Source organism: Linepithema humile, chromosome 3 (assembly GCF_040581485.1).
Source record: "Linepithema humile isolate Giens D197 chromosome 3, Lhum_UNIL_v1.0, whole genome shotgun sequence".
NCBI lineage: Eukaryota > Metazoa > Arthropoda > Insecta > Hymenoptera > Formicidae > Linepithema > Linepithema humile.
This window is the reverse complement of record NC_090130.1, coordinates 30066612-30093101: the sequence shown is the minus strand read 5'-3', so window position 1 is coordinate 30093101 and position 26490 is coordinate 30066612. Positions and strand designations below refer to the sequence as shown.

The 26490-nt window shown below is 42.7% G+C and overlaps 2 protein-coding genes and 1 long non-coding RNA gene across 5 annotated transcripts; 1 reads left to right on the top strand and 2 right to left on the bottom strand.

Moving 5' to 3' along the window:
* Positions 1–159: 159 nt before the first annotated feature.
* Positions 160–14665, bottom strand: anne (anne boleyn). Of its 3 annotated transcripts, XM_067351620.1 has the most exons (12): positions 14650–14665; positions 14153–14286; positions 7636–7720; positions 7320–7547; positions 7116–7240; positions 6878–7034; positions 6568–6772; positions 6120–6458; positions 4914–5865; positions 4296–4821; positions 4029–4210; positions 160–3281 (listed from the first exon to the last, which is right to left on the bottom strand). In XM_067351620.1, the coding sequence occupies exons 2-12, from the start codon at positions 14169–14171 to the stop codon at positions 1843–1845; spliced, it is 4257 nt and encodes a 1418-aa protein (XP_067207721.1). In that variant the 5' UTR covers positions 14172–14286; positions 14650–14665; the 3' UTR covers positions 160–1842. The 3 variants fall into 3 exon arrangements, with proteins under 3 accessions (XP_067207721.1, XP_067207720.1, XP_012218281.2); XM_067351619.1 differs by lacking the exon at positions 14650–14665 and having other exon boundaries at positions 14153–14600; XM_012362858.2 differs by lacking the exons at positions 14153–14286; positions 14650–14665 and adding an exon at positions 8109–10615.
* Positions 10919–12992, top strand: LOC105669755 (uncharacterized). The gene is made up of 3 exons (XR_001100323.2): positions 10919–10933; positions 11321–11515; positions 12088–12992. It is a non-coding gene; the product is annotated as an uncharacterized lncRNA (long non-coding RNA).
* Positions 14666–15402: 737 nt separating the features above from the next.
* LOC105669753 (uncharacterized) lies at positions 15403–26439 on the bottom strand. Its single transcript, XM_012362860.2, has 4 exons — positions 25620–26439; positions 17985–18076; positions 17599–17823; positions 15403–16788 (listed from the first exon to the last, which is right to left on the bottom strand). The coding sequence occupies exons 2-4, from the start codon at positions 18069–18071 to the stop codon at positions 16162–16164; spliced, it is 939 nt and encodes a 312-aa protein (XP_012218283.1). The 5' UTR covers positions 18072–18076; positions 25620–26439; the 3' UTR covers positions 15403–16161.
* Positions 26440–26490: the final 51 nt, after the last annotated feature.

Below are 26490 nucleotides of genomic sequence, written 5' to 3'. Positions count from 1 at the left end.
TAATTACATAATATCACAATTACAACGTGAAAATATAGATAATATAATAAGCTATATTATCAAAGTAATGTGTTCATATTATAAAAATCAATTTATATATCAATACTATTAATTTAGTACGAAATAAGGAAAGTAACAATAAAGAGTGAGCAAATGGTATTTACATTAAAAACATATTTTATTTGACAACCGCTACTTCTCAACACAAGCTATAGCGTCGCGAATAAATCAACGCGATTAAGTATCTATTTCCGTTGCGTATATTTCGTAAGTACACATTTATCTCGATATAATCATTTTAACAATACATATTGGCTCTAACGAGCAGCGATAAAACATATCATTTTTATCTTGGCCTATTTTAACAATAGCAAAGTACTTAAGATAATTTCATTCTTAGTAATAATTAAGTATATTCATTAATATGTATTCCGGAGCATCCAATAATTCCGTTGCATTGCTATACATTGACAAGTTTAATGATCCAATTCCTTGTGGAATAATTTTGAGATGATTGTTCAATAACAATAATGACAAATTTTTGATTCGAGATTATCATTCGTAATTAAATTTTTTATTCTTTATTTACAACATAACTTTAATATTTCGTAAAACGCACACATTGCATATATACATACATTATATTATTAATTATTAAATTATTAATCATATTGCTTGAATAAATAGGAAATAAAACTTGAAGGCATAAAAATGTTTTGAGAAACAAGTCAGAATGCTCGGAGAATAATAGTCAAATAGCAAACCTTAATTTTCGTATTCTAACTAAACGTATTCTAACTAAACGTATTTTGAAGAATTAAGTCGCAAGTTTGCTTTAGTGTTCGTTTGAATCGCAGTGAAAAAAGACATTATCATCACGCCGAGTTGTTTTCAAAATTTTAAAATTATGCGGTTATGCCATAAACGTCTACGTGTTCTTAAAATACAATTTGCTGTGCTCCGTACGGAAGATTCTCCCATGCGCGGAGCCAATACATAATAATTCTCGTTTTCTACGATAAATAACAATAATACTTTCTCGAGAGTGTCGCTCTTGAATACTAACGAGGGGAACAGGGGGAGACGAGGTTAGAAGAGGACTGGGTCAAAAGGGACCCTGGCTTGAATCGATAAATATAAATAAGCCGAAGGTAGAATGACACGCGATTAGCAAACTAAGTAATAACTACAGAAATTATGCGCGTCGAATATTAATTACTTTTATCAGAAGAAACTGTGTGTGCTTTAGAATTTATTTTATATATTATATAGCATATTTAATATATAAAATAATCACATTAAATTTTAGAGATCTATAGTAATGACTGAACAGTTTCAACGCTATTCTAACGTTCGACTTATTCTTTCACCATTCACGTGCTTAAGTAACGTCATTAGAAGTCATCGAATCGTGGATACCATGACAGGCTAAATGCATTGGTTCAGAATTCGCTCAATCGACGATGTGGATCGAATCGGGCGCCGCTCGCTCTATATATAGAATTCTATATATAGAATTGTGTGATTCTTATGACACGATCAATATCAAATATCTAATCTGGATATCACAAGTACCGGGTGGAAGGAGAGCTTAAGAAGATCGAGATTACAAGACCATCCGGCAGCCTAAATCGTGGGACCATGCCTGTCCAAATTCTGACTCCTTCCCTTTCAACAACGACCGTCGTTCCGACGCCCTAAATGCGTCCGCGGGAAACGAAGATTGTGCCTGTGTACGTTTTTTTCAGTAATACTTTGAATCAATTAATCGTTCGCTCAGTCTCAAGGTACAATCAAGATATTTCAGGTACCATTTGTCCGGTCTTTCGAGTACCTTAGTCCTCAGGACGGTAGAATTTCTAATTCAAGTACACTCTGAGCGGTGTTGGGCGCCGCTGGATCATCGCTCTTGTGCACCAGGATGTTTCGGAAATCCTTCAGCTTCTGCGGCTGCAGGGTCGCATTGGGATTTCGCGGAAGCGTGGCGATGGGATTGGTGTTGCGATTCGTGTAAGGCTTCTCGTAACGATTGATACCGTTCTCCGATTCCGAGTTGTGTCGTCGCTTCACCGTGGACTCCGCGTTCGACTTGGCCGCCTTCGGCGACAGATCCTTGTCTTCGAAGCACGGCACCGTTTGCATCGACACCGTGTTCCGGCAATCGTCGAAGAGTGATCTGGGATTGAGCGTGACCTCGCGAGCGGAGCCGAAGTGCCTGAAACTGGCGTAGACAGGCGAGTTGTTCATGAAGCTGGTGTCGGCGGGCATACAGGACTCGGTGATCCGTTTCTCGATCTTGATCTCGGTAACATTCTGCCGGATCATTAGATCCGGCACCGCTTCCGGCAGCGGCTCCTGAGAGATCGGCGGCCACTTGAGATCGCGCGCCATGTCGCGCTCGATCGCCAGGAATTTCCGTCGCGATTTGTCCACGTTGTGCCAGCGGTAGCGCAGTTTGCCGAACACGAGATATTCCACGAAGAGATACTCGACCAACAACGCGATTACGAAGTTCACGATGCCGTAACCGACTAGGATGAAGCGAAAGTCCAGATTGTCGGGCAACACGAGCTCGAAGCATTTAGCCAGCCAGTCGAAGGGACACACCGCAAGATAAATAGAGAATAGACTGAGAAATACGAAAGAGGTGAGTAAGCCGTAATTAGTGAAGAGTGATTTTCTGTATGGCGGCCCTTTCGAGAACACCACCGCCAGAATAATGTATTGCATGGAACTGACGATGAAGACGGCGTAATTTTCCATACAGCCTACGTCATCTTTGTCTGAGGTTTCGGTCGCGTTGAACGGCACGAACCAGGACATTTGCCGCAGATGCCAGAGACTCGTGTACTGAAAGGTCGCAACGATCAGAAGCTGAGTGATGAGACTAACTATCGGCGACGTGCTGATAAGGCTGCTGAGCGGTGCCATTTTCACCAATGGGCCGTCGTAAGCCTCGGTGTGACCGAAGAACAAGGCGAATATGGAAATGATGAAGAGATCGATATACAGAAATTCGATGTCCGTTAAGTTGGACTCGATGCTGTAGAGGAGCATCACCGAGATAAATTGCGTGAGCGAGTAGGCGGCCATGTATTTGAAGATACCGAAGGACGTTACTAGAGCAGCACGACCTTCGCGTATCACCGTGAGAACGCAGGAGATGTTGGTTTCGCGGCTGGTGAACGGCGAAGCGACGGAGGATTCCGTGTCCGACAAGGAGATTCCGGTGTGCGCCGCTTTCAACGCACCGCAATCGTTAGCACCGTCTCCCACCATGGCTGCGAAGAAAAGAGTCTCCCATAAGTCTCATCGTAATCGACAATTGTCGCAATTGCAGTTATAAACATACTGTACTTAAAAGATTTTGCTATCACAACGAAATTGTCATTGCTATTCCACATTTGATGACAAAATTTTGCCACCATAATTAATGTTTTAGATCACTCAGTGTATCTCAGCAAAATCTGTTTTCTTGGCAGAATACATAAATTTTGCTGAGTACATTTATTTGTAAAGATATTAATTTACAACATAATATATATTATTTCCAACAAATGCATTTTGCTATTGCAGCGAAATTGTCACTGCTAATGCAAATTTTGATGACAAAATAAAAATTAATTGAATGCTGATTCAGTGAATCAATTGAAACAACTTTGTTATATTAAACTTTTTGAATGCAAAGCGCTCTTGAGCTAAGTGCTTAATACAGGCGATACGCAATCCACACTGACAATTGCTGAGGACGTATAATTTTTGTTATTTTAAAAAATTTTTATTTATTCATACTAATAATTTTTATTTGTGTCGAGAATATAAATCGAAAAAATTTGTCAAACACACATATGTGCCTACATAATTTATATCGATACATTCGCTGAACACATAGCACTCAAAGAGTTAACGACATAGTTTGCTATGTAATAACTAATATATTTTACAACAACGGCGTAAAATTTGTTGTGCTAACAAGTTCTTTTTTTCCTGTGTAATTTTATACTGTATTTTTATGTGTTTGCACTTACCGACATAATATCCTAAGGATTGCAATTCTTGAACCAATTGTTGCTTCTGATCAGGTGACATTCTGGCGAAAATAGCACCGCGTGTAACCATCTTAGGTATCAATTCCGGATAGTACTGCTTTATCAGCGCCCATGTCTTCCCCGTCAACGCAAAAACGTATTTGTTTTTGGAGTATTGTACACTGCAATTATTAGATAAATCGTAAGATACATTATCTGCATTCCAACAAAATCTCGTTGCAATTTTGAGAAAAAGTGATTACTTACTCATCCGATAAATAATTAATATCGTTCTCCAGCTTCGTGTTGCTGAACGAGCCGCTCTCGACGGTTTCCACGTCCAAGCTGACCACGCTATTTAGATCGGTCATTTCACTGAGGTCAGCCTGACCGTTCGGCGAAGCCGGTGACGGCTGACTGTCGCTCTTCGTGAAGTACATCTGCGGTTTCAGTTGATTATGCTGCGTCGTCGAGACAGCGATCACCGGCGTGCCGGGCTTCACGATGTCGCAATCTCTGGCCACCGAGAGAGCGGTTAGCATATTATCGCCCGTCACCATCACCGTCTTGATGCAAGCGGTGTTCAGCTCGGCGATCACCGGCGAGGTCTCGTGCTTCAGTCGATTTTCCATAACTATGAGCGCCAAAAAGTTTAGATCGATCTCGGCGGACTCGCGACTTATCCGCTGCACCTTCGCGTACGGAAGACGGTTCAGGGATTTGTGCGCAAGAGCGATCACTCGATAACCCTCGGACGTGTATTCCTGTAGAATGGCCGCAAAATCTGGAGGAACTGCGAGCAAAAAAAAAACAAATTTGTATAAAATTAAACGATAAATAATTACCGCAAAATTATAACGCGTGGAGAAAAATGCGAAGACTTACTGGATTCTGCTTTCGAGAGACTGAGGATCATCTCCGGACTGCCTTTGCAATACAGATCGTAGTGATTGGCGCCCAGCGTCCTGGTGATTACACTCATCCTCTGGAGACTCGATGTGAAAGGAAATTGCCGAACAATACCCACTTCCAGTCCCTGCTCCAATTCCGTCGTGGAATCGCCGTACGCGGCGTCGTGAAGATTATTAAGCGATATTCCGTCGATCACGTCGGAAGACACAGAGTTTTGCCGACTGAGCGTACCACTCAGGTCGTTGGGCAGTCTCTTGAGCAGCTTGGAGTCCTTCGCCGGCCTGACGATCGTCGGGAAGAGCATGGAGAACTTTGACGTGTCGGATACGTCGGGTTCTTCTAACGACCATCTCGTCGATTCAAACATCTTCAAATCGAGCGGATCTCCCACTAATTGGTTATCGATTATCGTGATTCCGTGGCACGTAACCATGCCAATTAGAACCTCCGACAGTGCTAGACTACTGATATCCTTGACCGGTAACTGAAATTTTCTGTCCGAAACAGCTACCACGCCCCACATGTCGAGACCGTCTTCGGTCAGCGTTCCAGTCTTGTCGAAGCAAATGCAATCGACGGACCCCGAGACGTTAATGGTCCTCGGGCTCGTGCAGTAAATTTTCTTTCTCTCCAATCTACGTTGCGCCACGAGACGACCCACAGTCATAGCTGCCGGCAATGCCGGCGGCACCACGATAGTGATAAGATCTAACGCTTCGAGAGCAATATCTCTAACCTCGACCCCTCTCATCGCTTTCGTTATAATTGTATAGATAACCCCGGTGATTGCTATGCACGCTAAAAGTATAACAAATTTGTACGAATCCTGCTCAAACTTGAAATCTACCGGTGGAGGATACATGATGGATCGCACCAAGCCGCCTTTGCTGGTGTTGAAACCCGTTCGAATGACCACCGCCAACACCTAACACAGTACAGTACGACATTTACGTTTAAAATGTTAGAAGATTCAGAATACAAGAAAGTAAAACAACAAATTTTAATTAAATAAAAATCTAAAAATCTAAAACATAAAATATAAAGCTCAGAATAAGAATGCGAAAAGTAAAATACAAGAGTACATGAAATAATAATGTAAATAAAAATACACAAAGTATGAATTAGCAAAAATAAAAGAATTAAAGTTTTTGAAATTAATAAAGAGTAAAGATAGCTCGCCTTTTCACTGCCGTAGTATCTTGTCTGAATAACTCTGGTACCGCAAAAGAGCGTGTGTCTGGCGTGTTCTTTGGTATCATATATCACATCGTTAGAGGAAGGAACTGGTGTCTTTGTGACAGGTACAGATTCTCCCGTCAGCATGGACTCGTTGAGGATACAGTTGCCGGTCAACAATACGGCGTCGCACGGCATCACGCATCCGTGAGACGGGATGACTAAAAGATCGCCAGGTACCAAGCGATCGGCGGGCACCGTCGCGGTTTGACCGGTCGTACGATCTCGCATGACCGTGGCGACGTCGGATGAGTGCACCGTCGAACGCAGATTCTGTTGATTCTGCGAAGAGAAATATCGGATTAATAACGCAGCACGATCATGATTGATCACGGGGCGAATGGAGCAGGCCAGAAAAAGGCGAGCAAGAACTTCGCGAGGAATGACTCACCTGTCGCGTCTGGAAGACTGCCATCATGATGCCGGCGGCCGACATTGTGATGATGACCATGGCGTAGTAATAATAGTCGTCAGCAATCCATAGACCGAAACTGAACAGTTGGAAGACGTAGAACGGATTGAGCACTTCAAGGCAGAGCAGCGTGAATATGCATTTCACAGGAACCACAATCTCGTTGTTGCCGTACACATTGCGCCTGTAAATAGTTCGATTAATCGTACTGTTAATTGCTACGATCGACGCATGGTGGTGACGCGGGATTCCTGTTAAAAAAAAAAAAAAACTGGACTTCGACCTTTACCTAATGTATTGCTCCTGAGAATCAAGACCTTGCGCTTGATGCAACGTAGACGTCAAAATGTCGGTGTCGAGACCGCGCAGTTTCAGAAATTCCGATCTCTCCGCGTCCCAGACGTAAATCAGTTTCTTGCAGTTGAAAATGGTTATAGATGATACCTCTAAAAATAGATCCTCGTGTTTGACGCTGTTCTATGCCTGAGACACGCGCGTCGTAAATAGCATGCCGATGATTTACTTACGTTTAAACTGACCGCCGTAAAGGTGCATGGATAACATCGGACAGTTCTCTTTCTCGTCCTTCGTGGTTATCACACTGCCGTCCCACGACTCGTCGATTAGAGATTCTTCATTGTAAGACTTATTGCTGTAACAGAAAAAGAAAAACAGTCATTGTCAGTGTCGATTATGTTGACGTTGACGTTGCATGCTGCAAGATTGCTTACACAACTTCCTGAGCGGTTAAGACTCGCAATTTCTTCACGTAATAGCTCGTGTGTTTCCCTTGAAATCTCTCAACCAGCAAGACAGCTTCCGCTTCTTCCAGGGAGCATTTGTAATGCGTGAACAGGAGCATGAGTTGCGGTACCCAATGAAAGACCAGTCTCAGAATACCGCCCGTGATGCCAATGAGCAACCAGGTAATAACCGTCCGTACGTGACTTTTTCTGTAGCTGTAACGATAATGAGAGGAGATTGAGAGCGGGCTGCACTCTTTGCGCGGGGTCTACGATTACACGTGACGTAATGCAATTAACTTACCCGTAAATTTCCATCTGGTCCTCCTCACCAGGATTGACATAATCCACGCCATTCTTCAAATGCAAAAGGCCGTTAGCCTTGGTGCCTGAAACGATGCCAATATTGTTACAACGAGCTGTCATTCGCGCAACGATCGCCGTACGAGACGGTCATTCACCAATCGCGGACTCTACTCGACTGGCTCGCTTTCTCTGCCTTTCGTAAGATCTGTTTGTCAAAGACGACAGTGTATAGCAGATGTTTGTGACGACGACGATGTCACTAGTGGACTTTATCGCTACAATCTCGTTAAATTACGTGGAACGTTAAATTACCCGAACGTAATTATTTAGTCGCTGGACAAGAAAAGATAATAGCGGTGAGATAATGAGTGAGGTGCAACGAGAGATTCATTTAATATCAGTGGATCGCGAGACCAGCTCGTAGGTGAAGAAAAGATGCGATAAATACGAGCTTTCTTCCTCGCTTCTTACCCTCCAATAATTCCGTCTTTTGCTCGCGCTGATGCTCGTTCGCGGTGGCCGTGCTGCGATTACCAAAGACGCTGTAAGCGTTTCTGGCAAAACTCAAATTCAGTCTGTTCGGCGTGGACGGCATACTCGCGATCGGGAGAATGCGGAGCAAGCCGAAACGCAGAAAAGAAAAATTGAAATCAAACCGATGAGAAGAAACGAACGAACAAAGTCTTCCTCGTGTTGCTACGTGCTTCCACGCCCGATTAATAAATCGTTTCCTCCTCCCTCTTTCTCTTTTATCGTCTTTGACTGGCGAGAGAATCGTCGGAATTTGCAAGGTATTCAATTTTCCTGCTCGACTGTCCCTCGACCTGCCTCTTACGCTATCTGCTGTCTTCACTACTACATATTACTTTAAGCACTAGCCTTAACATCTAATAAATTATTGTCCGCGTGGCCGCTCCTCGAGGCCGCTTCGGATCGCTCGATATGCGATAGAGTTTCGTCACTCGTCGTGACCAAAAATTCAGCCGGGAGACACGAGGGGGTGAAAAGAAAAGGAGGAGGATGCCGAAGACGGTCGGTGAGCTGCGAGGTACGACGAGGCGTGGTGCCGTTGAAACAACAATTGCGCTCTTAGGGACGTTAACCCCGTCTGCTACCGACACCGATTGCCCGCCATTTCGGGATCCCTCTTCAAGGTCCTCGCGGCGGATCTTGGCAGCGCGTTCTCCGGCATCTGGCCGGCATCGAGCTGGCACGGACGATGCGACGACGGCGACAACGACGACGATGACGTAGACGTAGTGCCACGGAGTTCGAAGGCCGTCTTGCGACTGTACCGGAACCACGGGCCGACGAAGATCGTCGAGAGAGCGGCAGGTGAAGGAGGATGCTGCTGACCAGCGTATAGCGGTGGCTGGTGCTATCGCTTCGGACCTGCCCTCGGCTTCCTGGATTCGTGTCAGTCGCCGGGATCGGTGAGCTTTCGCCAGCCGATTCGTGGCGTGATCGCCGCTCGTTCACCCTCGCTCATACCGCGTTTCACGCACACCAGGTCCGGGACGCCCCTGCCTGCGGAGCCGCTTTGTAGCGGCCGCGGTTGCGGCTGCGGTCGCGACTGCGATGCTGACGCTAAATCGCGATAACGGCACGCCGCCTTCCTCTTCGTCCCACCTTTGGCTCGCGAGGACGACGATTCGGGATCACTGCGACCGCACGCGGCCGCTGCAAAAGCTCCTACCGCCTCTCTTGTGTGCTCGTGCCTCCCTTGTGCTGCTCCTTGGCGCGATCGCAAATACATTACGGGTTATAGGAGTATCCGGGGTTGCCGTCGGGATGTCTCGATCGGCAGAAAAAATCGTCACAGCTCGCACGGACTTTTTTTTACACTCCGCGCACTCCGATGACGTGGGTTCTTCCTCGTCAGACGCGGGAGTCTCGGTCTTTTCCGAGAAAGATGAAATTGTCGATCGCACGCACGATTCAATTAACGCGAGCGAGAGTGTGCCGTTGTCCTCCCTCCGATCGAACCGATCGATACGAAGACGAGGTTGCGCGATGTTGTGGCAAATAGTACGTTCCAAAATTCCACAAGTCACGGATCTATTAATAGATCAGCGATTACGTAATCGTACGACAGCGTTTTGATTTTGCGTGATACGCAAAATTCGACAAACACAGAGACGAGGAGAGAGAAACTTTCTTCACACAAAGTACCGAGATAGATTTAACACTTTTCTCACATAGATGCAATTGTCCTCGCGAAGAAAACGGCGACGTTCCTTCCGTTGCGCGATTCTTTCAGATGATCCGCTTAAACTCTTCACCCTCCTCGGGACTTCTAAGTACAGAGAACACGATGCGATAGTTTGTGTCTAGCATTTTACACATAGTGCCGGTATACGTTACCGCTCGTGGTACGTAGTGGTGCCTTCTGGTCGCCCGCAAATTAGGAAACGGAAAAGAAAAAGCCACTCTCCTGCGAGAAGTCACTTTGCGCGCGGGTGTTTCCTTGGCGCGGCGCTCATCCGTAGGGTTGTCGTCACCGCTACGGGGTGCTGTGCCTCGCCAAAGGATCGTTCTGCACTTGAGAATTCGATCTGGTTTTTCAGGACAAGCTGCGTCTAAATCCAAGACAATTTGCGAAAACGTGCTCGCGCTAAAATGGCGGCGCGGCGCCGTCGTTTCGGAGTTTAGCTCAGAAATCACTAATTCCGACCGGGCTGGCTGCCTGGCGATTCTTCCTAAACACTGACAAGTCGCTCGCTGATCGATCGAGCGACGAGGTAGCCTCTTCGAGAAAAGATCTTCACTATGAAACACCGATCACACTCACAATCAGCCGAACAACGCGACGAGGAGCCGGGATTTGCCTGCTCCGGGTTGCGACCAGCCTCTGAACGCCAGCGAATCGAATAAATCGCACTGAGAGACCAACCGAGAGGAAGACTTGCGCCCTGAGCCGTAGCAAGCTCGATTGCAGGGCCGTGACTAAATAGGGCGTCTTTTGCCGAGGGGTAGAGTTTCGATTCGAGCGGAGTTCAACGCTCCGACAGCGGCTAAATATTAACTGCACGGCGCAGTCGAGAGCAGAACATATTATTTCGCGCGCATGTCGAGAAATGTGGTCTATCGCACAGTTTACAAAGCAAGAATACCAGATAAGTTTTATCTAAGTCTCGCGATTAGTTTCCGTAAAAGTGATCACACGTCAATCAAATTACGAGCGTTGATATTATCAGCATTGCTTGTGGAATATTTATATCGTTGATTACGCAATATTTTTTATAAGCGCCCAACTACAGCGGTTATCGTTCGACAAACATCGATTTCAGTTCAAGGTATATGGTTTACATTTTACGAGTTTATTATCGTAATTTTTATGACACGAATGCTCTGTTAATCTTTTCAGACGTATTGTTCAATTTTTATGGAACGTCTATTATGACTGAAATTGCTCGCATTATCTTTTATAATGTAACATTTCCAATAAATTGATGCAATCAAATGCAATCGATAATTTAATGCGTTTCCTTTTTCGGGTAGTCATATTTAGATTAACTTTTAAATAAAATAAAAAAGGAGTACAGTTCAGAATTAATAAATTATTACGAATAATCTTTGATCGTTTAAAAACATGATTTTCGCTTTTTCTGAAAAAGGCGCTTTGAAAAATTGAATGGAGCTCGTTGTTACATTTTCTTTACGTGGTTTCTGTTCTTACATAGCCGCACCTGAGAGGTTCCCCTACTATAAACTGCTCCAACTTATGACGATGACGAGCGTCGGCATCGCTGTCGACATCGACCATGACTCATTTTTCCGCAAGTGCCAACGCGACCGAGTTTCCTCGTCACATTTTTGTTAATTACGAGACTGATCTAGCATCCGCTTTCTTTTCCATCATAATGCAGCTCTTGATTGTAAGTATGCGCTCTTTTACACATCCATATCTCTTACGCTAAGCCTTGACCATATTGGCCGTCTTTCTCGATCCGACGTCGTCGGTTCGTCTTGTACCCCGATCCCCGCCGGCTGTTTCTGTGCCTGCCTTTTCCCTCTTGTTCCCTCACGTCCCATGAGATCCCATCGTCGGAATATCGAACGAGCAGATACTTGTGACCTCGTATACTTGGTTTTAGCTAACTCATTGCAACTTGAACACGTGTTTAAATGTGTATTTAATCACGTATTTAAATGTGTATTTAATCACGTATTTAAAAAAAATTTTTTTAATTTTCTTGTTTGAGTCACACAAGCATTTACAAAGCAACACACCTGCTATTAATAAAGCTTTTAATTCTAGTTTTCTAAATTTAACTTTAATTTATAAATCTTAAATTTTCTTTTATTGAGATTTTTTTTCTAATTATTCCAAGATTTAAAAAAATTTTTTTACACTTTTATTATTAAGTTTTTAGTCTTGTAAACTTATTAATATATATAGTTTTTAATTGGTATTTATTAAAGTTATACCTGTGTACTAATGTTACAGATAAAGAACATTCAAAGACTTTCCATCGTGCAGAATCGCAGAATTGCTTTCGTCTGCAAGTGGATGATTTTTTTCAAGTAGATAGATAAATATAGTTGCTTGTGAGCATTTGTATTTGCAGAAACTTACACGCTACAAAGCCGGTATGATAAAATCGTATTTCACCGTTTATCTGTACGCAGGATAGCTTTTGCTATTACTCTCTCGTGGTAATTACAATCGCGATATTTAAAATCTTCGATAAACTCGCGATTAATTGATAATTAAATTTATAAGAAGAACGAGCGGTCTTTATCACAGAGCAACAACTTGCTGACAAAGCAAGAGCGAAAGGGGAAAAATATTTTTAAAATTTCTGAGAACGGATGAACTTCTGGATAAAGATTAGCGCGTCGCGCTTTAATTGAACTGTTAAACGGAATTTAAAGATTGTGAACAACGGAATGTTGAGCGAGACATCGTAATTGAGCAATATTACTTTTGTCTACGCGGTCGTGAGTTTAAAGAGTGCAGAGGTCGAGGACGACGCCGCTCGTTGAAAATTCGTCATTCAACAATTTGATAGATTCAAATATAAGCGACTATTATTTTAAAGCTTGTAAATGTGTTGACATTAATTTTATTTTTATAGGTGTTTAATATTATAGTATTAAATATTTAATTGAAAAGAATATCTCTTGCAGATTATATGTAACATATTTAAAAACTTTATGAGAAATACAATGTGGGAATAATACGATTGTCAATAAATTTTTCCATTTGCTCATTAAGATATATTCTCTTCTTTGCTATCGTGTTATAAATAACATTAAAATGTTAAGTAGAAATTCCGATTAGATTACGTTAAGTTACGAATATTTCTGATAATTAGTATATATACATATTTCATAATAAATCTTACACAACTAGTTAAACCCGTTTTTAACTAAAGTGATGTAATAATTTAGAAAAGTATGCTTACATAATCTCTCAGAAATTAAAATTAAACCAAAAAATATATCACACAATATTTTTTATAATTAAAAAAAAAGAGATTGTTAAAATACATTGTGGAATAAATGATTTAAAAAATAACGTTTAGCTCATCAAAAATGTATACGCTTTGTCTTGACAACAATGGACAATATATATTATGTAATAGCAAATTTAATAAAATAATTTTTTTTCTTATTGTTTTTAGGTCAAACAAATAACTAATTATTAATTTTATGAAATTTGAATAATCTGTTTTTTTTTCTTTTTTTAAACTGTTGCATATTACATAAAGCTCATTAAATTCAAAACGAATCAAAATGCTTACTTAAAACAATTTTAAAATAAATTTTTGTCTTTTCTTGCAAAAACATAACTCCTTTTTGTCGCTGAAAATCATTATTATTGTTTCTCCTGCCAATGTATTAATACTTCCGCCATGATCTTTCTGACTTGTTTTTCACCATAAATCATTATTATAAAGTTACAATTGACTGGATATCAAATGAGTTTCTATTGTGCTAAACATCACTCGCTGTCGTTGGCAAAAACATCTGCTTTCGTCATGTTCGTAATATGAGTCAGCTACTCACGCACAATACTATTTCGGCGACACTTGAAGAGCACGCGATGCCATAATTCTACGCCTTATCAATTCATACAGGTGGTTTGAAACTGTGCAATTCTTTGCCAGTAATATTCGATCGTGTTCGCCTCAATAACATCCCAAGTAAAAAAGAGAAATTTAAGTGAAGTTTAAAAGTCAACTCGATCTCTCAGTGCTAAAAGTTTTTCTCAATATAATGAAAAATTTTGAAACACATTTTAAGATACACAAGTTAAGACGCAAACATTTTTTTCTACGGAGTGACGAAACGTAGAAATTCAATGGTGAAAGTTAAATATAATAATCTGTGTTTTTAAAATAAATATAAAATTATCATGTTAAGAATTCCACAAGACAAGACAGCTCGATCGCTCGACGCCGATAGACAAATGAAGCGAGCGTTCGATACGATGAGACTATTTGGGATCAATCTTGCGCCCTTTAAGTTCCAAATTCAACGCTCGGGTAAATAATAGAAAGTCTTACCGTTCTTTGTTGTATCCATCTTGTTGGTGTCGTGAGGCGATCGACGAATTATTGCGACTTCACTCGTGATTTTCGGCGATTTTTTGATTCTATCTTCCAAGATAGGTCAACATAGTCCTAAAGACTGCATACAACTAACGGAAATTGATTACTTTAGGAAATCCGACGGAGAGCAAAATTCCAACGAAGAATGATTTTCAAAACACCAATGGAAGAGAAGAAAATTTTTCCGCTTAGATAGCTGTATCTTTCGAACAGAAATAGACCTGTTGTTCAACAAGAAAGTTTCCCTACTGTGACTCAAAAGTAGTCGAAAACTAGAGGATTTTCATACATCATGCTGGACTTGACAGATCCTTTCACCGTTGGACATTGGATACGTGCTGCAACCGATCTCTCTCTCTCTTTCACACAAACACACACACAGACATATACACAAGTATACACATACATACCCCCACACACACACGCACGCACACTCATACACACGAGCGTACCTGATCGCGATTTTGTGGCTGCACGACGAAAAGCGACGACGGCGCGCGTCGACGTGCCGAACGACACTGCGCGCACGTACTTGCACGATACTTACCAATCACTCTCTCGCGCTAGACGATGTACGTACTACCGCCACCATCGGCCGAAAGTCACTTCTTCTTATCATTGCGAGACTTTTGCTCGCCAGTTGATTCGCCGATGATCTAGATTTATGAATTGATAACGACGAGAAGAAAAAAGATTGCGTCCCGTTGAAGGCCCTCTGCGATCACGGATTGATCGTCACGTCATACGCTTTAGGATTCTCTATTTGGAGCAATAGTTTGTGACCACGCATGACAACTTCGAGAATATTTGTGACGCCAGTCAAGATCGATAACAAAATCAAAATTTTATTTTTTCCATCAAGATGTCGATGAATTATCTCGAACCCATGCTATCTTTGTTAATATTGTGAGTATAAACTGATACACAAGAATGTAAGTAGACTTTCTTTTCAGATACAGTTATTTATCGAATTTCTAGATACGTTTTGTTACCTTATTTACATTGATAAAAAATTTCTCGACTCAACGGAAACATCGGGATTGATAAGAAAATAATTCTAAATAAGAAATAATGGAAAGTACCGTTTCCTCGATAACTAAAATAATAATATAAGATATATATTTTTGTATAAGAAGGATAAAAAATATCCATAGTAAAATAGGAAATAAATGTTTTTTAAATTATGAAAATTAACCGAAAATGCATAAATGAAATAAGACCACTGACGGTCTTTATTCTCTAGAAGAATACAATGCATATATCATAATAGTCGACAACATATCGAGACTGTTATTCAGGCTCAAAAATATTACTCATACATTCATCGATCGAGATACAGATCTCACTAAGCGTCACTCCGTGTGTTTTAAAGTCGAGTAAACGCCCGATTGTTCTGTGCAGTTCTTTAAATAATTAATTAACATAATAACAATTAAATATATATTAGAATTTTCTCCCATCCCAATCTTTTCACTCTCTCTTTCTCTCTTTCTCTCTCTCTCTCTCTCTCTCTCTCTCTCTCTATCTCTCTCTCTCTCATACGCTCTTGCTTAGCATCTCTCTTTCTTATTTTCAATAGCGAGTTTAATAGTGGCAAGAATAAATTTCGAAACAGCAGGTTCACATTAATTTTCGACACACATGTTTCGTACACATGTTATTTTATGTGAATTTCTTATGATGTGCTTTCCTATAAAAAATAAAGATTTATTTTTGCAGATATGATTATCTCATGATCCGCAATAAATATTCATGGTCAACAATTAATACCTCACGATCCAATTATCGCTACGCAAATTAATGATACGCGCAAAGTTAAAATCAGATAATAGACTAGGTATTCAAATCTTATCAAAGTTACCTACGCATGCGTTTTCTACGAATCTCGACCGACTCCTGCGAATTTTGCGAGCGTGGCGAACGAAGGCGACATCCGTCGTGCGATGAATACCGCTTCGACGCCTTTAAAAGTCCTTCTTCTTCTCCTTTCCCACCACGATATTGTCGTGGTAACTGATCTCTCCGCCAGCAACGGCGGGTTGCAGATAATGCGGTTCTACATCAATCTTCTCCTTCACGTCCGGGTCCAGCACTAGAGAGTGATGCGGTCCGTGATGAAGATGCTGCTGTTGCTGCGGCTGATGTTGATGCTGATGCTCATGTTGATGCTGATGATGGTGCTCGTGCTGAGCCTCCTTGTCTTCTTGGTTGTATTTTTTGAACAACTCCTTCAATTTCTCTAACTCAACCTCTTCCTCAAACTTGGAGAATAATTCCGTCACACCGGATTCGTTTTGTTTTTGCGAGTCCTTCAATTTCTTTAAAAGTTGATGGAACCGCTCGTTAGCCTGAGCCCCGTCCCTCGTCGTGTTCTTCGAGGCATTGTAGTCCAGCAGTAAATCGGGTGTCTCGTGTGCTACGTTCACGTTTTTATCCAAATTTTCCTCCGTCAGAGACTGCAATAGGGTGTTGTAATCCGGCTTGATTTTCGAGGTCTCCATGCAAGAACTGCAAGAACAGTTTGTGATGATCTGCACTTTCTTCTGCATAGTTATTGGATTATTCTGCTCGTCTTTGCAGTCTAGCGTAACCTAAAAAATAATACAGAATAACTTAAAATAATTAGATTATATTTTAAAAAACTGTAAAATTTGCAATTCCTTTGGAAATGCATTAATTTTAGCAATAAATAGCACGGTAATTTTGTTATCAGATTTACATAGGTATCTCACAAAGCAATAAAAATCAACCAAATTAATTATATTGTAAATTGTATAAACTCAGAAAAATATAATGATTACGTGATATAATGAAATTGTATTATAGCTCATTCAAACAACTTAAAGATGTTAAAAGATAACTAGATAAATAAAGAAATGATAGCGCATTTTTAATCTCAGTGCGATAAGTTTTATTATACACATGTAAGAGTTATTTGTTGTAAATTAAAGTAAATTAATAATAAGGCAACAAAGTTCTTAAGAGATATAATTTTCTAAGTAGAAAAAAGTTACGAGAGAAAAATAACAAAATAATTAATTATTAATCCAATTTAATAAATTAAATAATGCAAGTATGTTTCGCTTAATTACAATTGTTAATTATTATCTTTTATACGCAACGAAAAAATTTCAAAAAGTTTGTTGTAAGATTCGTTACAGTCAGGAAACTTAACAGTTGCCAGGTATAATTTTCATCACGCACAACAAAATTGAAAGTTGTAAATTCCAAAAGAATAATTTATCATTCTGAAATATAGGCCAGAAAGTTTCAAATTTCAGCTTAAAGAAGTGCGGTCGTAAATAGGAAAGCATGAGTCATCCTGCCAGATTCGCCGGATATTGCTTCTTCCGATTACAAGTGCAGATTATCGATCGAAGTTCCTATATTTGTACACTCACAGTATGCCAAACGCTGTCCAGAGGTTGACAGGAGTCGCAGTAAGGTCTTATGAGATCACCGGGTGCGGACGGTTCGCTGTGAGGGACCATGTACGAGAAACAAGCACCGACGCATACATTGTTGTCCAATTCCTGTGAGGAACACTGGGGCCATGTTACCACTTGCTTTATAGGCGTCGTCTTGCACCAGCTGTGCTTATCTGGATACAGCACGATATTATGAACCTGGTAAAAAATTATTATCTCGTAAAATTTATTTTATCTATTCTATGTATAAAAAAATATTAAATTAAATAACATATAAAATTATTACACGGATAATGTACAATGCGTTTTATATAACAAATTACGCAATTTGAAAACATCAGTAACGTGTGAAGACAAACCTTGTGTTCACGATGAGCACTGAGCAGATCAGAATGCATCATCAACATCAGCGTCATCGTGGACAGTCGCCATGATATCGTTCCCATGATTTCTGAAATGACACAAGGAAACAGAGAATATCCGAACCTTTCCAATTTCGTCTTAGACAAAGACGAATAAAATAAATCGAATATTCAGGAGATCAATTGCACAATTTTTCTTTCAAATGTCAGAGAAGCTCACGTAAACACGATTGCAAAATTGTTTTCAACGCTGACGAATTATCGCAGTGGGAATAGAGAGGCGAAGGAAAAAGAGAATTGGTCTTGAATGCAAATTTTGATCTTTTCTGCGAATCAACATGGCTACTTCGTGGCTCCGACGTGCGTGTCGAGTGTCTGGGGTATTGTGATCATTTCTCTGAATGAATGATAGTCGCATGCTTAATTGTATTTCTAGCTTTCAACTGAAAGCACGTCATAAAAATTTAGCGCGGCATCACGTGCTTTCTTTATGTTTGCATTTGCAAAATTTATCTAAACTTGTTAATTAATACATTTAATCCCAGCAAACACCAAGTTACAGTTATATAATTGTTAGTTGTAATTTCCCACTCAACAATATAACTGTTATATAATACACGTGTTATATAACAATTATATTATTGAGTGGGAAATTACAACTAACAATTATATAACTGTAACTTGGTGTTTGCTGGGATATTAATAACAAGAAGTAAGTTTTAAAGACGTTTGAATAATTTATGCTTGTAAAGTGAATAACTATGACCAAAGGGCAGTGCCTAAATTATTTTCACTACCGAGGAGTTAATTAGATGGTTCGCGCGCGACCTCCAAGTATCCGTAAAAAGACCCGTCGAAAGTTATGGTCCGCTCGTTTCGGCGCCAACGAAGGAACGGGTTCTCGTTATTGGGTGATGGCGCGACGCGGTTCATTCATAGATCATTAAGGCCGATAACCCGATCTAAATGTGGCATGCTCGAGTTTTAACTTTCTGAGATTTTTGAGATAAAGGAAATTTCTGTGTTCTCGGTGCTTGGCGCATAGACAGGAATCTGTCGTAGACGTAAGACCCGCCATAAATAGCGGCAGATTTAAGGCACCGGCCCTGGGAACGCAATGCACTCCTTCCGGCGATGTAAATATTTTTAAAGCCGGAGGATGTGGCGCCCGAGAGATAAAAGATAGAAAAACGTGCTCTCCATTTAAATACAACAAGATAAAAACAATAAAGATTGGAATTCTGCAAATAAAATAAAAGAACTGCGCCGACATAAAAAAGAAATGTGAGTGAAGTTAATGCACACTACTCTACAAAAAATAAAGAACACTTTTCAGATGCTCAAAATAAAGCAATTTTTAAAGCATTAAAACTCGGCAAAAAATTAAAGAAGCATTTTAAAGCTTGAAAGTTGGTACTTTTATGTGCTTTAGACGTACTTTAAAAAAATTTTTTTATCGAGCTGCAGAGTGTAGAAAGTATTATTATTTTTTCGAGCTTGGAAGTGTTAAGATAAAATATTTTTAGAAAACAATCCAAAGCATATAAAAGTACAAGTTTCAAGCTTAAAAATGTATTTTTACCTTTTTTATATACGGTTTTTCGCTGAGTTACAACGATTTGAAAATTTATCAATTTTGAGCGCCTGAACGTCTCGACGCGGCAAAGCAGTGCGGCCGAGAACAACGACTGAGTGTACGCCATTAATACGGCCTTGTGTATAAGACAAAGTAAAGCGAAATATTATTATTGAACAGTAACATACACGCAAAGTACGTTTAGAAAATATTTTACCGATCCAAAGAATAAAAAATTTATAAAAGAACCGACCCATACATAGGGACATAATTTTGCTTGATAGTATGATAAATATAGACAAAGCAATTAATGGCGGATATACAAATCATTGAGAGATAAAAAAATTAAAAGATTACGCAACACGACAAAATGTAGAATATAGATAAACCTTTGTTTATAATTAATTTTTATTGATTGAAAAGGCCTAATATTAATTATTTCGTAGATATTTGTATTATATTTTTTATTTTTATATCGAGCACCAGAAAGCTTCGGGTTTCAAATATGCTTGTTATGAGCGCTTCGACTTATCGAGAGTTAAATCTTCCGCGAACCAACCGCAGCGACATCGATACAAATGTCGAACCAGGGGGACGCGGTTCCAATTACGTGGACTCCGTCGCTTTTTCGGTTGCTCCGAAAAAAAGGAACTCAAATCAGGAGATCCAGCAACATTGCATCGGTTACTCTCATGCGTCTGCGATCCTTCGAAAGATTCACGTCCTCGGAGCCGGGACTCACGAGCTGAATTCCTGACAACGGCAAGAATCTTGTCCCTCGCTGGACAATTGGTCGCCAGCATTTCCAGAGAAGAGGATCAATTTTTCGTCTCCGCCGCCGTCTCGTCCGCGAGATACATTTCGATTGCAAGCTACCCCGCCGCTTCTCCACGCCGCCTCATTTTCTTCGTCGTCTTTCTTCGCGTCCTTTTCCTCCTATTCCACGACTTCCACGATTTGTACCCCTCTCGCCCTACGAACGCGTTCGGTTCGCAGGAAGATCTTTTTCTTCGCTCCGCAACGCAACCCTTCGTCCTCCTTTATTCTCACGCAGAATCTCTCCGATCTTCCGTTTTTTATTTCGAGTTCCGAGAATCACGATGCAGTCAGGGCTGCGCCGCTTTCATGAATTTTGGAGAAGCCGATCGATTGGTATGTCGGAAATGATCGGCAAAAAAATGTGCAAAATTCAAAGTAGCAAGCTTCTTTGTATTCGATTAAAATCGACGACACGCGGTCATCAAATGCGACATGGTTAAGTAATTGATAATATTGTGGAATTTATCATATCGTAAAAATAAATCTTATGCTCGCATGGGATCTTGTTTATCGAACCAGCCAGAGAATTCCAAAGAAACGTATCACGTTTCAAAAATTAGGCCTCTCGAGTAATTCTTGTTGAATCACCCTGTATGCTTCGAAGCCGCGAAGAGGTGTGGGGCAACACGGCGCGGCCGTCCGTCTCATTTCTACGAGCGGAGATTTGAATGACCGAATAGGATGCAACAGGGATGGACTCTAGCAAGATTTAACTATTGGCCGAATCTGAAACTTTTTCGAAATAGCATTTCCGAAAATACTCATCATCTTGTATTTGTAATGAAAACAGACTTGCATTCTAAAAATAAAATTAAATAAAATAAGTATACCATAGAAGCATAAGCCAGTACCATAAGCAGTAAAATACAGTTAGCTTCTTGATATTAACATTAACAAAATTGAATTCCATATTGCAGAATGCTTAACTTTATAATTTGATTATTTTCTCGCCTCGCGAGTCGACATTTTCCAATCATTTGGCAACTGGCGATTGATCAAATTGCTTCTTTTTTTATATTTGTCTAGCTAAATTTATGTTTCTAAAAAGCTTGCATTGCAAACAAATAATCCAGTTACACATATCATTGTATCTAGTCGATATAATGTTATAAGTTAAAAGTGAAAGATCACGTTTGTCGGTCTTTTTCTAATTTCAAGCTTTTACGTGAGTTGACTCTCATCGTTCTAACGCAGATATTTTATTTTCTATGATGTATAGACTGGTTGCGGCCCTGCGACGGCCGCAGCCAGAAGTCCAAAGCTCTTTGTTGCTGCGCCACCTTCTCTTCTCGCCTCTGGGTCCGTGTCGGTGGCACGGAGGACCTCCGGCCCACCTCCTTCTTCGCCTCCATCTCGGTCCCGTGCCTTCGATTTGCTCGTGTCCTCGAGATACCGAGAGACGATGAAAAGAGAGAGAGAGAGAGTGAGTGAGTGAGTGAGAGAGAGAGAGAAAGAATGAGAGATGCCGCGGGTGGGAGCAGGAAGACGATAGGATCGGAGCGAAGAAAGAAAGACGGAGAGAGAAGGTCCTGCGCCCAGCCGCGAGATTAATTTGATTTTCAAGCAAATTTGACGCGCCCCCGAGCCTAGGCGGTGCCAGCACAAAGAGCGCCGCGCCTGTCCGCCCATGTGTGTGCCCCGTCGAAATCCCCGACGGTTTTCCATCGATCCTCTCCCGTTGATCCTTCTTCATCTATCCACCGTCGACAGCGCAGCGCCGACACGATGGCGCGTTCGTTATAAAGGCACGATGCGTATCACGGGCGTTTTAGCGTCCAGCGTTAGATATTAGATCGTAGCAAACAGAAACGTCAAGATAGCATGATAGCTATACGTATCGATGACGTCAGCAGCGAGGAAGCCGACACAATTTCTCCACAACCAGTTGCGTTTTTTACGCACGTTTTATTTTCACGAAGAATTTTAAAATAAAATCAATATTTCTGCACACACACACACAAACAGCACTCTGTTGCTTTAATCACGCAAAAATCAGTTGAGAAGAAATATTGTACGTAAGGATATAAATGCGTAGCGTTCGCCACTTACAGTTGCGCCTCGCAAGTCGTATTACAGTATCAAGGTATCGAAGTACATTAAAAGGGAGAAAAAGGATAAATAGAAATTGCATCCGGCGGCGAGAGGCATTCCGTGTAGGCGCTCGCACGCTTTTGTACGATCGAAACCATTTCCTCTATGCACAGTTTCTCCCTCCTTCTCTTTTTCTCGCTCTTTTTCCGCGCAACCATCACCTTCGCCAGCCTTCTTCCGTCGACAATCATAAGCAACATGGATACGCTCGACATAGCTAAAGCATAGTCCGGCACGCAGGGTCACGGGTCGCGGCGGTTGCTCGCTCGCTAAGCGCCGACGTCGCATTATTTGTCTCGTGATGAAGCTGTCCAGCGGCAGAAAATATTATTTCTACCTTCTGGTGCCAGCTTCGTGCGCGCGCCAATCATCCTGCGGTCCATACCTGGCCGGGAGAAAGAGAGAGAGAGAGAGGTTCGGTCGTCCCGAAGTTCAATCTCCCGAACTTAATGATCCGATGCATGGCTGAGCGTTCCGGAGAGATGACGGCGAGTGATATATCCATAATTAGATGTCTCGGGCTTTAATCTCCCATTGGCTTTAATGAAAATCTCCACCTCCCGTTTTGACATACCCTAATTTCACATTTTGTTGGGACGCCGGCGCGCCCCCGTGTTTTTCTCCTTTTTTCCCCTCTGTTTTTCTCGTTTTCTTTTTTTTTTTTTTTGCCTCTTCGGGATATCGAGGTACCGTGGGCGAACTAATAGATGGTCCGGGGCACGGGGTGAGCTTGAAGGATGGAGGAGGGTGCGCGGGATTGCGCGAGGATACCTGGTGAAGAGACGGGGTGAGGCAAGGCCCGCGGGGCACGAAAGGGAGAGCCCGGGAACGGGTGGGTGCGAGGGAGACGGACGGCGCCGAAAAAAGGAGTTTGCCAACAGCAGCGGGGGATGCCCCGAAAACACGCTGGACGTGTGGCGCCATTTCGGCTCCTTTTTTTTCTCCCTCTTCTTCGTCGTCGTCGTCCCCTCCGTTGCGCACGGCTCCTCGTTGCTTTTGTTTCTTCGCCCATACTAATTCTTCGCGAGCTCGACGGCGTGCCCGGAACGCGCGTGGGGAACAAACTGGAGCCGGCGAGAAGGGGATGGGGGACGAGCCAGGCGGAAGAGGGCTTGCGCGATCTTTGCTCCATTCTTTCATGATGAAGTAGCTCTCCAAATAGTTTGATTTTTATTTTCTTTCATCTCCTTCTTCCGAAACATTCTGTACTTTGTACAAAATATTTTTTGCAAAGGTAAAGTATTCGGACGGTTTCTTGCTCCAAATATCGACACCGAGATCGCTGTTCTTCTCACAATCAGTTCGACTTCTATATGCGCTTTCAAAAGACTCTAGACGCTAATAGGTGTTGCTTCGCTCGCCCGTATTTCGTACGGAAATCCAGTTTTATCGCGAAGGAAGGAGACGAAAATAAAACTCGTAAACGGCGAGATAGCTTCCTGCGTACGCGCAGCACACGCGACTCGTGTGCGCGACGCTTTAAGGGCCCCCTCGGCGCGGTGTGGCGGCCCCCGTGAGCGCGGACCACATACCTGCAAACGAACGCTCTTAAAAGGAAGGGCAGAGCCAAAGAACAGGTCGTTAAAATGTAATGACATTGTTGTTTTTAATGCTCGCCTCTTTAAAACGGGCCCTTTCGTCTTCCTCGAGCCTGCCCGCTACTTCTGGCGCTACCAGCCCCCCCTCGATCCGCCTGTCCGCCCGACCGAAACCCCTTTAGCACTCTCCTCCTTTCCTCACTCATGCGAAAGACGAGGAGGAACAAATTGCGAATTATCTGTCCTCTTTCGATCGGTGTTATTGCTTCAAAGTACATGTTTCATCGATTCTTCCGCGAAAGTGTTTTTTAAGTGACTCGTGTATAATAAAATATTGTAAGAGATAAAGCAATTCGCAAGTATCTCTCTGCCGTAAAGCTTTATTATTTCGAAAATAAAAGATCTTCGATAAACCAGTAATAATATAATAAAATGAGAATAAAACATATGTGATTGACAATCTGCTGTATGCGACAACATTTATCGAGAAAATTTCCGATAATATAATTTCTCTCTCAAAGAGGAAAAAGAGAAGTACAAACTGCACAATACTTTCCATTAAAAAATTTAATTCGAAAATTTTATTTCATTCCAGGATGAGAACGTACAAGAGGAGATACATTTCCTTGTGTACTTGAGAGCGCGAGAGACTCTGCCACGTTTGACGATCGGCGAGGCCGACAATCGGAATCTCGAAACGTCAATATTCTCACCTCGTCGAGCACCTACAGGCTCGACCAATTAAGCCGGACGGTAGCTGCGAGCTGCACGGACCAATCGCGGACAGTCTCCGTTAGAAAGGAACCGATTATGGGTTCGCTACCGCGCAACAGTTTAGCTTGGACTTAACTGTTGCGTCTAAGAAGAGCTATCATTAAGTCCGGAATAGGGGTCCGGGGCATTAGGATTAGTGGCCGAAACGTTTTGGATAGGGTGCTTCTGTATTCTCGAGTTCATTCCCGAGCCCCCGCTCGCTCTTCAGCAATTCGGAAGAGGACTGCGATCATCGTAATTCGATCAGCTGGTGTTGGGTTTCTCGTTCCTCGAAACCGAGGATACGAGAGATAGTTTGCGCTCTCGAAACACTCGCCAGTTCAAAGGCGAAAGCGCAGATCTACGGAAGAATTTAAGTTGTAGACATTGTATCCGATCCCATATTTGGAGACTCCCTCCCTTTAAATTAGTCACGATAATGCCTAGAATCGAGGGTTTCAATCTTTGAAACCCTCGATTTATGACCCTCCGATTTGCTCAGAATTCCAAAGCAATGAGAGTACCGATAGCCGCATGTACGCCCACGGGCGTCGGCGCGCATACATGTACGGTATATGTGCATGACACCCACACAAATACACATGTATACGTACGCATAAACACACGAATGCGTTTCGAATTTCGCAAGAGACAGACGATCTCCCGCTGGAAACGCGGACTTCACAAGAGTCAGCAATTTTCGAGTCGGCGACGAGAGAAACTGCTATCTCTAAAACACTTAACGCGAGTCGAGCTCGCTCGCTCGCTCGCTCGCGGACGCTTGCGTCGCGATCCGGCTTGCATCGCCAGCGATCCGGGAAGCCTTGGCTTCCCCGTAAAGAGACTGTCACTCACCTCGATGTGCCTCACGTCACCGTGCTATCTCGTCCGCAAACTGCGCACCAACGCGCTTGCCGGTCTCCTCGCGAGAGGACGTAGAGCAACAGGTATTCTAGTCGCCGCTCGATCGGGCCAGAATTCTCGCGAGCGGCCGGAGAGAGAAATCGTCCCGGACTCTCTGTCCGGTGAAGCGAAACGCGCGGACCCGCTCGAGGGAGAGTGCGCGCGAGAACTTGGATCTTTCAGAGTACTTTGCAGAACTTCCGATACCGCGAGGCTGTGAGCCGAACCGAGCTAAGCTGAGCACGAAACTGTGCTGCCGATCTCTCGTGTTCCGCTCTCCTCCCCCCGGTCGCCCGCTGCCTCCTTCTCTTCTTCTTCCTCTACCTCCACCACCGGGTTCTCCTTCAGCTCCTCCTTCTACTCGCGGCGTTCGTTCGGTTCCCGTTCCGCGCCGCGTTCCCGTTCCCGTCCTCCCTCTTCGTCGATCTCGCGCCCCGACGTCGGCGTTCACCGAAGGTGCGACAGAGCGGAGAGAAAGGACACGGCGGCTGGTGGAGGCGAACACGAAAGGGGGGAGACGAGATCAACCGTGAGCAAGAGAGATCATTGGAATCGCCCCGTCTCTCTTGCTACGCGTCGCGCGTACTGTAAAAAGCGTATCGCCCGAGGCGTTACACCGCGAACCAGTAAAACTTGTCGTACGCCAGGCATGGTGCGCGTTCTCTCATCGTCGTCATCGTCGTCGCGGTCGTCACGACCGGAACGCGCGCGCGATCGCTCGTTTCAGGGCGGAGCGCGGCGCGAAGGTGACGAAGAGGAGGATTCGGGGACGGCGAGTCGGACGTCCGCGACGCGCGCCTTCGCTGACGTTAACGAGATTACT